At 36.9% G+C, this 15,159-nt stretch overlaps 1 protein-coding gene across 3 annotated transcripts; it reads right to left on the bottom strand.

The window, feature by feature from the left end:
* Positions 1-525: 525 nt before the first annotated feature.
* NUDT12 (nudix hydrolase 12) lies at positions 526-11,623 on the bottom strand. Of its 3 annotated transcripts, XM_031064605.1 has the most exons (8): positions 11,582-11,617; positions 11,424-11,474; positions 11,006-11,219; positions 7,820-8,412; positions 6,689-6,856; positions 5,584-5,697; positions 3,975-4,174; positions 526-2,339 (listed from the first exon to the last, which is right to left on the bottom strand). In XM_031064605.1, exons 3-8 carry the CDS (start codon positions 11,209-11,211, stop codon positions 2,229-2,231), a joined length of 1,392 nt encoding a protein of 463 aa, XP_030920465.1. In that variant the 5' UTR covers positions 11,212-11,219; positions 11,424-11,474; positions 11,582-11,617; the 3' UTR covers positions 526-2,228. The 3 variants fall into 3 exon arrangements, with proteins under 3 accessions (XP_030920465.1, XP_030920464.1, XP_005430250.1); XM_031064604.1 differs by having other exon boundaries at positions 11,424-11,623; XM_005430193.2 differs by lacking the exon at positions 11,582-11,617 and having other exon boundaries at positions 11,006-11,216; positions 11,424-11,440.
* Positions 11,624-15,159: the final 3,536 nt, after the last annotated feature.

Raw genomic sequence — 15,159 nt, 5'->3', positions numbered from 1 at the left:
CTTGGTAAGGGAAAAAGGAAAAGAAAGCTTCAAAACGTTTTTCAAAAGCTTGGCTTAGATTTTGAATATCTATAAAGACTAAAAATCGTTGACACACTTAAATTATTAAACTTGAAAGATCATTAAAAGATTACTCTCAAAATCAGAGATTATTTAAGTGTTGTTCATTTTGTCATATTTTTCTGTTTTTCTTCATACATAAAAGTGTACATTTTTAATTCACTTATTAGCATTGTAACTGCACATATATACTGGTATACAGATTCTCAAAAAAAATTAGGCAGCTTATTAACATGAGTTTTAATTAGGGATACTGTGTTTGGAGTTTCACTTTTAGAAGCACATCTCTATATCCACTCACCATAATTTTCTACACAAAAAACTATTCCAATAGTTCTAAAAGTATTCCTATGGGTCTTAGTCATGTACATTTAGCTACCTCAAAGCCACAAAGTACTTATTTTTATGCTACTTATATTTGCTCTACACTTTATCCTCCTCCTTCCATCTGGCTCCTCATTCTTTTGTTCGAATGTAATCACCACAGCACTACTTGAAAATTCCTTTCACTGCTTAGCTTCCACCACTTTTTGCATACTTTCCAATATTCTCCTTTACTCTATGAGCAACCTGCAACTGATGATTGCTCTTGCTGGTATGTGCGGCCTATGACAACTTTCCATAACTTGCTTTCTCTGTAAAAGCAATTTTTAAGGGAAGCACTGTATTGTTTCCTTCTTGCCAGACAAGAAATAATTTATTTTTATTTATTTTTACGTATGGCTAAAACAAGGAAGAGAATGAAGCCACATAATATGGCAAATCCTCCAAATCTGTCAGGAAGCTTCTTGCTTTAAAGTTTCTTAGGTACTGCCTTACAAAAAAACCATGAAAACTGCTGAGCATAGTGTGACATGGATGGGGAAAACAAAGTACAATCAGGATTTGTACAACAGTTTTACTGATTCCAGGTTGCTGAGAATTTTGGAAAAAATGTGACACCATTCACTGTTAAAAACAAATTACTCCAAATAAACAAATCACAAAATAATAAGTTTACATTTGTCACTACAACTTCCTCAGGTATTTGCATTTCTTTTGATATCACTGCAATGACTGCAGAATGACAAACTATGAACTATTACATAATGAAATTAATATTAAACCAGTATACTTCTCTTTTTAGAACATAACACTACCTTAAATAACTTGATAAATTAAGGCACAAATCTGAACTGTAGCATTAAAAACACATAAATACATATTTTAATTAACATATCCCTGCAGTCTTATAGCTGCAGTTAATATACTTCTTTCAACTATAAGATTCTTAATAGCAGTAACAATCTTGGCATCTCTATTTCCATAAAGAACTTTGTGCATATTTTGAGATAGGTCTTGTTCCTCCTTCTCCATTATTCTATAATTTCATTTCTAATTATCAGAGAATGAAATTACTCACTGCCTGGCAACAATAAGTCCATTATTATCTTAGGAAAACGCTAGTACTTAGGCATTCAGGGATGGTTCTCCAACACCTTTTTCAAAAACAAAGTATTGTGTTATACCTTTAAATTCAGGCTGACATACAATTGGGTAAGTGCAGTCCAAGTCAGAATGGACGAGTAAATGCTCTGCTTTGAGCATTCACATAAATTAGGTTATTAATGTAAAAGATAAAAAGTACCACATATTCAGTAGTTACATATGCTATTGACTTTAAAACAACCATACTTGGTAAGGCTTTCAGCACTGAATGTAGATTCTTGTGACAGGTCAAATTTTAAAAATGGACATATGCAAAAATGAGAAAGAAACAATTAAGGCCAAAGAGGAGGATGTAAGTAGAGAATTCAAACAGCAGGCAGGGTCAGACAGCCCTCTTTGTAATGCTGTGACTCTTTCCAGTGGGGGAAGACCAAATCAAACATAAAAAGTGTAAAGAAAAAGGCATAATAATTTCATTCTAGAACAAGAAACACAGCCTGTACTCAACAAAGTACCAATTCTACTTATTTGGTGCTTGCTTGCTTGGGAAAATTTATGGGTTTTTGTCCAAATCTAATTCAGACCTGAAAACACCTACAAAGATTGCATGGTTTAGCTCTGGAACCAACGTAAAGGCTCAGAAAATCACTTGGTTACACATTCACTAGACAAAAAGTTTTAATTTGTTCCTAATTAGGCATTCAATAGAAGAAGTAACTTAAAGAAATCAATTATTTGAACTAAAGATTAGCATTCATCCCAATCCAATGTTTCATCAACTGGTGTGCAATAGCTCGACTTGGTGGTACAAAGAAAGAACGCTGGTTTCCTTTAATGAGAACTTCCACGACCTGCAATAAAAGCAGATTTTTTTTTATCTTTAGAAGATAGCATTATAAACTATACAGAATCTAACATTGTATTAATGCAGAAATTATCTTCCTGTAATGATCCTGCAGTTATAGAGTCTGCCACTGCTATACCTATTAAAAAGCAGCTAAGAGATTCTCCAAGGTAAATGCAGATAAAGTCCAACATTGTGTGAATTATGACGTTTTTGAGCCTAATGTGCTCCAAAGGATACCTTCTTCCTAACAGACCAGTGGAGACCACTAGTATATTATTTAAGGTTTCTGTGAAGCTTTTTTATGGCAAGGACCACCAGATGGTGCTCTACACTGTGACAAAAATAATTTTTTTAATGTTTACATGTAGTGCCACGGAGATGTGTTTTCTTGGTTTTCTGAAGAAGTTGCAAGTAACACGTGAATTCACTTTCAGCACATTTTTGAAGCTTATTTCCAGCTGTACGCTGATCTGCATGCAACTATATCAGTTGTATTCAGAACTGATATTCCTTTAAAATAATGCTCCCAGTGTTAACAGAAACACACTGAGATTGTAGGTGACTAACTTTGCCTTCAAGGTGACTTACAGTCAAAATGCTTTGAACTGCTAGGCAGATGTCCAGTGTTATTAAAAGCTTAGCTTCTAAGTTGCCTATAGGAAAACCTGTGAAAACTAAGTTGTGCAAGCAACCTTTCCTTCTACTCATGAACTGAAGTACTTCTGTGAAAGTCTTTTCTGCCTCACTTTCATATATTTTAACTACTGATGGAAGCTAAGTGTAGTATTTCTTATTAATGCACAGTAAGCTGCATTTAATATGAGAGTATTAAAAAATAGTACTGCATGAAGAAAAGATATTCAATCTAATTAATTCCCAGAGTCTTTACATTAACTTCCACCTTCACAGCATATCTGGTAGCATGCCTGTTTGGAAAAACTGTAATGAATAATGCTATTAAATACTACTACTGCATGAAAAGCACAGACTTGCTAAGGACACGGATTAAAATAACTTGACTGTCTCACAGAAGGCAAAGGTGAAGAGCAAACTGGCAAAAACATCATATAATGAGCATGCAAGTAACTCAGACATTACTGTGAATACCTATCTTTTTCTGGTTGTGTCTAACCTACACAGACAATATATTGCCTCTCAACTCTCCAACTATGATTTATCAACCTAGTCACAAAGCAACTAATAATACCCCTAGACAAAAAAGGACACAAATGAGCCCTAATTTCAACACCCCTCATAATCTTCCTCCTACTCATTAATCTCCTAGGCCTACTACCTTACACATTTACCCCAACCACCCAACTATCTATAAACTTAGCTCTAGCTTTCCCCCTATGACTAGCCATCCTCCTAACAGGACTGTGAAACCAACCCTCCGCCTCACTAGGCCACCTCCTGCCAGAAGGCACCCCTACTCCACTAATCCCAGCCCTAAGGCACCCCTACTCACTAATCCTAGCCCTAAGGCACCCCTACTCCACTAATGCCAGCCCTGTTGTATGATAAAATGAAGAGTACATATGCTCATTTGACTTGCTGAAAAAGCAAGTGTCTGTTGTATGCCAGAACCAATACAGTCACAGACTAATCAACAGAAGAAGAAAATGAAATTGAACTTTACCTGTTCTCTAGTGAACCAGCGGGCATCCTCTATTTCATTCTTGTCAACTTTAATTTCTGTGGACACTGCAACAGCTAAGCAGCCAATCATTAGGGAGGAGGGCATTGGCCACGGCTGACAAGAGATGTACTGAACATGGGCAACTTTGACTCCAGCCTCCTCCTCTACTTCTCTTCGAACAGCATTTTCTATGGTTTCACCTAATCAAAAAGAGCAAAGAACAAGCAGCTCATGAAAATACTCCAAGCAATGATCACATGCTGTGCTTTGAACTGACTCAAAATATTTGAAACTGCCCAAGGCAATTATCTATAAAGATCTAGTTCACAGATCAGGGCAAAGACCTCGGCACAAGACACAGAAGTCTAATAAGGTAAAACAGCCACAAAAGCAAAATGGGACTTTGAAAATAAAGTGTAGTAATTTCTCCACAATAATATTTATTTTCTGAATTGATAATTCCTTATACCCACAAACCATTGTCACTATATCTAAAATGTCAAAAATTAAGTAGAAAATACATAATTCCCATAATTATAATTAATTAATTATATTCCTATAATTCCTATAATTATTCTTGAAATATTCATTTGTAACTAGCACTGTGTTAATTTCTGGATTTTCAGTACGATTGCAATAGCACGTACTACAACTTGAAAAATCAGTATTTAGAATTACAATAGTAAGAAAACAGAGATTTATAACACTTGCTCACATTTCTGCGTTGTATTGTTCCCTTTGCCTGACTCATTCTTCATTGTCTTAACACATGCAGACAACACTGTAAATTGAAACTGCAATGGAAAGTTCTGCTTCCATATCCATAGAAAACTGTAGATGCATGTGTGTGGAATGCTGATGGTCACCAGCCTGCATAGGCACACATGCACTGTGCTGTAACCACTGGTTACAGGTTCATTAAAGGACATGGTCTATCCATCAGAAATAAATATCTTGACTTCTTTCAAATGATACCTGAATAAACTTGTTCATGCTGTTACTGTATGTCAACCTGCACATGTTCACCGAATATATTTATTCACTATAATTTCAGTGGTGATAAGGATCTATTCACAATAAGGAATATTTTGCTAGTTGATCTGCAGATACTTATAATTGTAACTAATTTCAACTATTATTGTTTGACATAGCTATTGAAAAATCTCTTTATCATGGAATTTCTACTTATCTTCCATAGAATCAATCAGGCCCTAAACACATAAGAATATGCTTAACTTCATGTTAGCTTTAACTTAGACTTCAACACTTTAACACTCACTTTTCCTATGCTAAAATCCTTTGCTTAAAGTATCATCGGCCAAGGTGATGTGTTTTAAAATAATTTTTTTTTTCTTTTGAGTAGTGATTTAAGACTACATGATTTGAAAACTGTTCAGTGTTTTTGCTTAGTGAAGTTACTCTTTGCTTTTTTTTAAATAAATCAACAGCTGCAAAGTATGGAATGGGTATATTTATTGTAACAACTCATCTATCAGGAAGCAAAAAAACTTCAATTTGAGATAATACAAATTATATTTCTCTGTAATTGTAAAGGTATAATACTTTCATTGAGAAAATACACTTGGTAAAGGAAAACAAAATTACTCACCAGGTTCTACAAATCCAGCAAGGCAGGTAAACATTCCTGGGGGAAATCTCTTCTGCCTACCTAAAAGGCAATGGTTGCCATCTGGATGGATGACTTGCATTATCACAACAGGATCTGCAAAGGACATGAAATGAATATATTCCGACATTTGAGAGACTTAATGCAGTAAAAACTTCTAGTCTATTCCATACCAATGCACATAAGGGCAAAAATTATATTGACATGATAATTGTGTCTGTACCTAGAGTAAGCTATTATTTCATTTCACTCTGGGGTTACCCTCCGTGCAAGATACCTCTTTATTTGGTAGCGCAACATACACGCTTAGTAGAAGCAGCTTACTAACCAAGGCTTGAAATGCAGGACAGAAATTACCTGTAACCAAAGGACACACTCTGCTAAGAGTCAGTGCTAATCAGCAATACTAACCTGTGCATCTGGCATATACCAACAGTTTCTGCAACAAATTCATTTATTATCATCTTCTCTTCACCACAGAGGTCTGAACAATGTCTTTTTGACTAAACACCAAATAACCAGACACTTTGCTGACAACGTAAATACTGACTAAATACTGACTACTTTCCACCTTTGACTTCATTTACTCTTTGCTATCAGGTTCTCATATGATGTTGCACTTTGACAAATTTTCTCACTTCTGGTCATTTTTTCTTTTTCTTTTTAACTAGTAAAATTTTAAAATATTACTAACATAATATTTTCTCCTATTGGTCTAAGCAGCTCTATCAACTTGTGATCTTTTCCCCTTTTTACTGTCATCTAGTTTTAAGTAAAAAAGCAAAATGTGAACCTTTATACTGCCAATTCTCATTTATACTCTTGGAACTTCTAACTGGTATTCGTTGTTGAAATAAGGTTTGCATTACGACAGCAATTCTGTATCACAGACTAGTGAAAGAAAGAGAAGCGCCAACTACTTAATCCTAAACAGACCTGAGACACACACAGCCTGTGGAGAAACAAGTATGGAAGACCTAGAACAGAAGTAAGCAGCAGAAATAACTAGAAATAAATTGACATACACGCATAGCAATTTACAAGCAACTGATTTACAAGCAAGCCACTTCTGAGTGAGTATTCTTACCAACTCTTGGATATGATGTGTTGTGAACTCCTTGGAGACTGGGACAATCTTCTTTTAAGCAAGTTTTCTTGTAACCCCCTTCTTCAGTCTTGGTTGCACTCCCACATGTTGGACAAAACCGGTAACGCTGGTGCCATGCTAGAACAGATCTCGCCTGGGCTATTACTCCTTTAAAACAATACATTGAGAGTGCACAAAATCAAATGCTAATTCATGTTAAGGTTTTAACAACACAGAAAAATCCAGCACTGAGTTTTAACACAAAAAAATCAGAGTGTGGTTTGAATCATAATTATGGCTACAAGAGAAGTTGAGTAGAATGAGTTATGCAGACCTTTTTCTCTGCAGCACAGCAAAAGCAATAGAACATAGTATTAAAGAGCTACGGGGCAATTTACACATTTTCAGAAACAAATTCATCCAGATCAATATACCCTGTTTCTCGCAGAAGTCACTTTGTGTAGGCAAAATGCCAAAATTAGATATATCAAGTCTTCTTCAGATGACCATTTTAGGGCTACTACAGGTATTGACATAATAATGCATTGTTCCATTTAAACTTAATGTTCAAGTTGAGCTTTCCTTTTATCCTTATGCAGAAATGTAACTGTTACAACAGCAATCATTAACAACATTTATTGTTAATGTCCTTACTAACACAAAGTCACTTTGATATCCTAAATTTTCAACACTTTCTTGTCAAATGAGTATCCAACAAACTGTTACGAAGGACTTAGGTTCTCATTTCTTGTAATTAATAGTTTCATAATTATTAATTTTAATTAACAATTTAATTACTGAAAACTCGGTAATGACAGTTTTTTTCTTTATGTTTATAATGTTAGCGCATTAATATTTAAATAGTACTGTTTGAAACCCAGGATGATCAATAGGTTTTACAGTCTAATACTGTCATTGCAGAAATTAGTCCTTTGCAAATGCAAATGTTCTCACATACAAAATTCTTCACAAAACCAGTACCAGGCTTTTAAAATCAAAATATTTCTAAAGCCACTGAAAACATAATTTCTTTGCAGTGTTTTGTCTTTTCTTTGGATTATACCTCAGGGAATACCACAGTGTATCTTTCTGATTATGCATTTTGTACTTGCTGCATTTTATGCACCTTACCAGCTTCTTTTTCAGGTAACTGCAGTAGCGCTGGCATCGGTGGGTGAAGAAAGTAACAGTCCTCATGCTTCTGCTTAAATTTTTCAGCAGAAGCAGAATCTATGCTAAGAGCAAACCAAGCAACTAACCCATCTTCATCTTCTTGCTGAAATCTTCCATTGCAAGCAGCCATCAAGTTCATATCAAACTGAAGGTCCACTCCAAGAAAAATCAAGGTACATTCTTCAGTTTGGTTCATGCACTGCTCCACATCCTTGTGGCACAACCTGCAGAGCTTTACTTCTGGTTGCTGTGAGCTCTCTCTTCCCCCACCCAAAGTAACCAAGGGACTTAGATTTGAGAAGAGGATGTACACGGTAGCTGGATGGCTTTGTTTTTTACTTAGCCACTCAGAATCTGTTCTTTTATCGCTCCTTCTGTCCAGAAGTGTCATGCCAAAATAATTTTCATATTCTTTCACATCATTTGACAAAAAACTAGGTTTCTGATCACCTTTCACATTAGCCAACAAATTAGCTATGTGTTTGTACCCCCAAAATTTAGCAATGTCCAGAGCTGTCTGCCTTGATTTATTAACGATGGATCTGTCACACCTGAATAAACAGAAAAGAGCTGAGGTTACCAGAATAAATATGTTTAGGAAGGGTCCTGTTGCTGTATTATTCTTACAGCATGCATATCTGGCACTATTAAGGTACAAGAACTTCTAGACACTGTCAATACTGGAGTAATCTTTAGGCAAAATGTTTAGCATCATGGTAATAAAATATAATTTACTTCTTCTTCTTTTGCCAAGGCTGTATTTCACATTTTTGTTGATCCTTTCTTGTTGATCCTTTCCAGATTATCATTCACCAAAATTCATGACATAGTACAAAGGCAACGAATTTATTAAAACTCCACATACTGTATCATTAAAAAAAAGGCTCAAAACCAGAGCTTCAGAAGTCAGGCTATAGGCCTGCTCCTCATAATCAGTAATCAAAATGGGAAAACAAAAAGAAAAAATAAAGAAACCTAACAAGCATTACTTTCTAGAAGCTACTGGAAGCAGCAACAAAACATTTACAAAAAAATACTTTATTGAGGTTAATTGGCTTGTTCAGCCTGGAGAAAAGAAGACTGAGGACAGACTTCATTGGGGTGTCCAACATCCTCACAAGGGAAAGCAGAGGTGCAGATACTAATCTTTTCACTCTGATGACCAGTGACAGGACACAAAGCCGGACTTCAAGGAATGTTTAGACAATGCTCTCAAACATGGGCACATGGCAGGATTCTTGAGACGACCTGCACAGCTGCAGGAGTTGATCCTTGTGGTCCCTTCTAACTCAGGATATTGGATAATTTACCATAAAATTAGAATCAAGAATACAGCCTCTCATTAGTGACAGAAGCTGGTTCCTGTAGGGATCTGTTAGTTACCCAGATGTCTGTAAAGTGAAACAGGTAAGGGATGTTGCCTCATCACATACATTTAAATGCTAAAACCAAAAAGAAACACAAACTTTAAATAGGTTGAGGCTGACTGGGAGGTTAAAATAATACAATTTAATTATTTGCTAATCTTAAACTGGTAAGTAAAACAGAAATGTCACTGTAAACTACAAATTATGTAATAAATACTAGACTCATCAGTTTTTAAAACCAGAAGATGCCAGTAATATTAATGTTGGTGATACACAGTTAACTGTACCACAGGCAAGACCATTTTGAGATTTTATAATAAACTCAGAAGTTTTTGAAGGAATTTGAGTATACTGTTTAGGAAACTATTCAAAACTTAAATTACAAGGTTTTGCTGCTAAAGCAACTCTTCGCACGACCAGTAACAGGACTCATGGGAATGAAATTAATCTCTCTCAGGAGAGGATTAGGTTGGCTATCAGGAAAATGTTCTTTATCCAGAGGGTGGCTGGTGGGTGGAACAGGCTCCCCAGGGCAGTGCTCCCAGGACCATTGCTGACAGAGTTGAAGAAGTGTTTTGACAATGCTCTCAGGCACACAGTGTGATCCTTGGAGACAGTGCTGTGCAGGACTATAAGTTAGATTTAATTCTTGTGTGTCCCTTTCAACTTAGGACATTCTATGATAAAAACGCACCTGACTAAGTTTCTAGAATTATTGTCTGTAACGTTACGAAATATTATCCTCATAGACATTCATGTTTGTATAACTAGCAACTGTAATTGTCAAAATAATTATCCTAAGCATTAACTAAAAGAAGACCAATGAGTGTACAGTGTCATTTCATAACGTATATTCAATTGCCTAACAGAGCAACCACAAAAAGGACATTTAAAAATTATATTAGCTTTTTTTTTTATTAAGAAAAGCTTAAGTTAAAAAAACTGTTAATCCTATTTACGAACTGATAAATTTCCCAGCATCACAAAAGATTCCTCAATACACAAAATCTTGCACTAAGATACCCTCTACATACATGAATGTACCAACTATAGTAGAAACCAGTGGTTCATCTAATGCCCCATTCTGAACCCCAGCAGAGGCTACAGGTCTTGGCTATGACTGAAAAAAAAATCAAGGGTGGGAGGGATGATTACTAGAGAATGTGGAATGCTATCCCTGAAGTTAGTCATTAACTACAGAATGAACTAAACTTGCTTTTTTCTGTAACTGGGAGTTCAGAATGGAACAGCCTGGGCTTGATTAATGTTCAACTCAGTTAAATGCATTTGATTCTAACTTAATTTTAAAGAATTTTCCATTTGAAGTTATTTTGGAAAAGGTGAGTCTGTGATGTCCTACTGAAGAGTCAGCAAACATTCTATACTAACAAAGATTCAAGTGGATTACAAATCAAGTTTAGAGAAAAAATTTAAGTGAAACGATCAAATACACCCAATTTATCATACAGTAGTTGGAATTAGGGTGCAAACTTTGTTCTATTCTGTTGGCCTCTGTGAAAAGTGACAACATATCCTTGAATATCAAAGGAGTAACTTCAGAGTTGCTTATAAGTTTTAGACTTTCTTAGCAAAAATAAAAAGCATGATGCAATAGCAGAACCCAGTTATAAAATGACACAGAACAAATTTTCCTTTGTTTTATCCCTGAAAATTCTGCCATTATCTGTCTGGTAAATTTACTTCTGAGACAAAACTGGTAGGGGCAAAAAGAGGGTGCAAAACAGAGCTCTTGAATAGGTTCTACTAAACAGCTTACCCCTCCTGAAGAAGAACCTGCACAACCTCGAGGTGCCCATTTCTAGCAGCGTACATGAGGGCTGTCCAGCCATTCCCTGCGGCTGCATTGACCAGCGATGGCGAGCGCCTGAGCAGCACCTTCAGCCCGGCTGCGTCTCCAGCAGCAGCAAAGTCATGCAGCTGAGAAACCATGTCCTGATGCAGGTTCTTTTCAAAGCCGGTCATTGTGCCTACTAAGGTTAAAAAAAGAAAATAAAAGTGCCAGAGAGCACACCTCCCACTGCTAAGACGATTTAAGTAAAAGACTGAACTTTAATGCTGTACAGAAAATCAGTATTATTACCAAAAATACAGATACAAGAAATTCTTGTGATTGGTGTGATAATTGTTATTCCAAATCTTCGTCCCACCCATCTCCAAACATTGTGAAACTTTACCTTAACAATCAAAACCAGTTTTTAAACAGGCTTGAGGACCAGAAGATTTCACTGCGGAAATGAAGATTCTGAGTGTGAAAACAACACATCAAGGTTTCTAAGCCAAAAGCACACAGGCACATAGACACCGACAGACCGACACACGCACACACACAGACACGGCTGCCGTGACCGCTGCGCAACACCGCGACAACTTCTACTCCCTCAGGTCCCGCTCCACTCCCTTCCCCAGGGCCGCGACCCGGCCTCAACAGCGGGGCCGCGTTACCGTAGGCGCGCCGAACGCGATTGCCACGCCCGGCCCCTCAGGCGGGCGCCGGGGTTGAGGCGCGGCGTGCTCCCGGAGGGAATTGCCAGTCGTTCCCCGAGCGCCGCTGCTGGCCGGGTTGGGTCGATGCGCAGGGTTAAAGGGCAAGCAGCCATTTCGTCCGCCGGGCAGGAGTCTCGGTGGTTGTAGCGAAATGATCAGATTGATTTTTAGCGTCGCTTTGCCGCGCTAGCAGAAGGCAGAGGTCGGTGGCAACAGAATGCGGAAGTAGTTGTGAAAAAGGTGCAGCTGCTGACATGGCAGGGGAGAAGAGTTAGCGGCGAAATCGGAGTGATGTAATCAGCCAGAGGTGTGTCCTGACTAATGTGAGGAATATTCCACGAACACCAGAGGTTTATGTCCAAAAAGAGGAGTCCTTCAACTTTTTTCGAACAAAGGGGGAGACTCCACAGGGGCACATGGCCTCGGGATTTTCTCTCTCGATGTTTCAGAGGGCGCAGCCTCATTTTATTCCAAACTCAGCTATATGTTGCCCTCTTCCTTTCCCCATTGCTGAGGTACTAGAAAGGTACAACCTTCCCGAACCACCTACCACATATCCCCCCTTGAATCGACTGTAATTTTACCCCAAAGATCAGAAGTTCAGGCTTGTGCAGACCCTTGTCTGCCTCAGGAGCGTGAAAAATGCGTATTTTATGATTGCCTTTTTGCAAATATTAAAATGAATATTATATGTGTTGTGTTAGAAAGTAATGCTGTATTAATTCTCTTAAGTAGTGTGTTAAATATCGTTTTAGGTTATAAGAAATGTTAAAATAGAAACTATGTTATGTAGGATACTTTTTTTAAAGAAAGGACTCGCAGCGAGATAGCAGCCACAGGACACCTGAATCTTTCAGAGAAAAAGAATTTATTGCCCCATTATCAGGAGAAACGAACTTCTTCCTGCCTTGAAGGTGCTGTTAGGATTCAGAGGAAGAAGCTGACGATGACCAGACAGAATCCTGTGTTTGAATGGAATTTATGCATCTTTTATTAAGCGTATGAATATGCAAGAGGCTATTGTTTTTAAGGGCTAACAGGTGTCCTTTTTTGGGCTTATGGCACACTTTTGGCAGATTGTGCTGCCCACAAAAAGGTACCCGGACGTCCATAACTCTTTGTTTCTATTGTCTCATATTGTCCTAATTCAAATTGTCCAAATTATTATTACTGTAATTGTATTACTATTTTTATAACTATTTTATTACTATTAAACTTAAAAAAAAATTAAAAACAAGTGATTGACGCTTTTCACAGGAGCCAAGCAGTCTGGGCTCTGCAACAAACCTGCTGCCCAAAGTTAGTAGAGACATTGTGACCCATTTCAAAGATGCTAACACCCACACCTTCACCCATCAAATTGTTTGTAAAGACATTATCTTCCCTCTCACTAAGAAAAACCTTGGAAAATTGAGGCTATATTAGTCCCACAGAAATGAACATGGAACTGTTGTCCTAATGCATGTGCACCTTGAGAGTGCAGGGAAAAAAAAAGGTGTAGCTTTTGAAAGGTCAAAATAAAAGTTTTGTACTGTACAGGGTAATCCTGCAAAACATTGCGGTCATTTTAAATGTGGCTCTCAGAAGCTCCCTAAAGTTTCTGTTTTAGCAATAGGGTTTTTTAGCTGGAGATACATACATATATAAAAGTAGGTATATATAGAGATATATGTATATATCTACATAACCTATTACTCAAGAGCAGTGTCATTTATGATTCAAGAGTATTGCAGAAGCTAGTAGTGTATGAACAGGAATAAATAGTAAAGGAAGAAGGTTTTATGTCTTGCTGATGGTAGGATACACTCTCTGTGTCCTGACATCATGTCAACAGTTCCCCAGATCCATGATTTTAAGAACTTCTGGTGGAATTTGTGTCATTTTCCAGTGCATCCTTGTGAAAACAACTTAGTACCCCTTGTTTAAAATACCAGTAACTATAATAAGTTCAATGTGGCTTCAAAATTGTAACAGTGAGAAATGGGTCACTAGTTGAATTTTTTTTAATAAAAGTTTAATAAGAAATAAAAGGGACAATACCCACTGCTGGGGTGCTTGACAATCTGCCAAAAGTGTGCCATAAGCTTCAAACAATTTTTTTACATATGTTTCATTACATTGGTTAAATGCTTATTAATGAGGATTGTACATATTCAAACATTCCTGTGAGTTTACATGTTCTAGGAACTCTTTTGCTTGGTTTTAACCTTTGACATGCCATCCTGTAGATTAAATCAATACATTTTATTTCTTCTGCAGGCTCCATTCTATTGTTTTGACACTTCCTAATAACTGGAGAGTCAGCAGTAAATTTTTCTCTAAGTGTCCTGGTCCTTGTCGCTGTTATAATTCAGATAAGATAGTCCACAACTGTGAGAAAGAACAAAGCTATTTCACACCAATTTCTGAGATACTTACACCAATAAAAGCATTTTAACATTACATAACCTCTATTTTAATATTGTGATAAGGCCTAAGATACATGTTTATCACACTACTATTTATGTAAGCTATATAGTGCATACATTAGATGAAAGATTATATTGCACCAAAAAGCAGTTTAAAGGAATTGCAAATTGTACCATATCAAAATCTTTGCGGTCAATAATAACTAGCGAAAGTCAATACATAGATGCAAAAGCCAATGCTATTTTGTCATTTAGAACAGTAACATTCAAACTTGCGAGTTTGAAAATATTTTGTTTCTACTAACAGATGTAGTTACTTCTCTGGATAAAAGGTTACAAATTCTTGTGAATATGTCAATCTCTATTTAATAATCACTGAGCTGAATTTTCTGAGAGCAATTTAATTTTCTTTAGAGTGGAAATTTGTAATAGTAACTTGCTTTAAAAGCTGTTTTTAGCTTTGGTGTAGTCAAGAGCTAAGTAAAACTCACTGAAGAGGCCAAAACAGTGCTAAATTTAGCTGTGCCATGGTTCTTGAATTTTGTAGAAAATAAAGCCTGTACTGGCCAGCATTCATTCAACTTCACTGAGTCTGTTAGCTCTTCAGTAGCGGAGAGCATGGTTGTAGAGGTGTAGCGCAAGGCTTCAGGAGTCTGAGATTGTCAGTATGAGAATAGAAATGAATGCAACATCACTAATTTACTCTGATCCTGAAAGAAACGGCTCCATGTTGATAGTGGCTAATGATAGTCTTTTCAAAATGCTTGCTGATTACTGTGGACAGCAGTCAAGGAGTAGTATCTGAATGCCTTGATGCCCTATTCATTTGGTGCTGCAGCCTTTAGAGAAAAATTGCATGTGCTGTAAAGAGTGTACCTTAGTGCCATTGGGAGCACTGCAGTGATTGGGAAAAATAAGTGTTGGAGTGCCTGCAAGAAATGAGACAATTGTGCTTCTGTCTGGTCTGAGTTACCTTCTAAATCTATTGAGATTTAGCTGAGGTGGATGTCTGAAAAAG

Source organism: Geospiza fortis, unplaced genomic scaffold (assembly GCF_000277835.1).
Source record: "Geospiza fortis unplaced genomic scaffold, GeoFor_1.0 scaffold249, whole genome shotgun sequence".
Classification (NCBI taxonomy): Eukaryota; Metazoa; Chordata; class Aves; order Passeriformes; family Thraupidae; genus Geospiza; species Geospiza fortis.
Note: the sequence above shows the minus strand (reverse complement) of the source record. Positions and strands in the feature narration are given on the sequence as shown.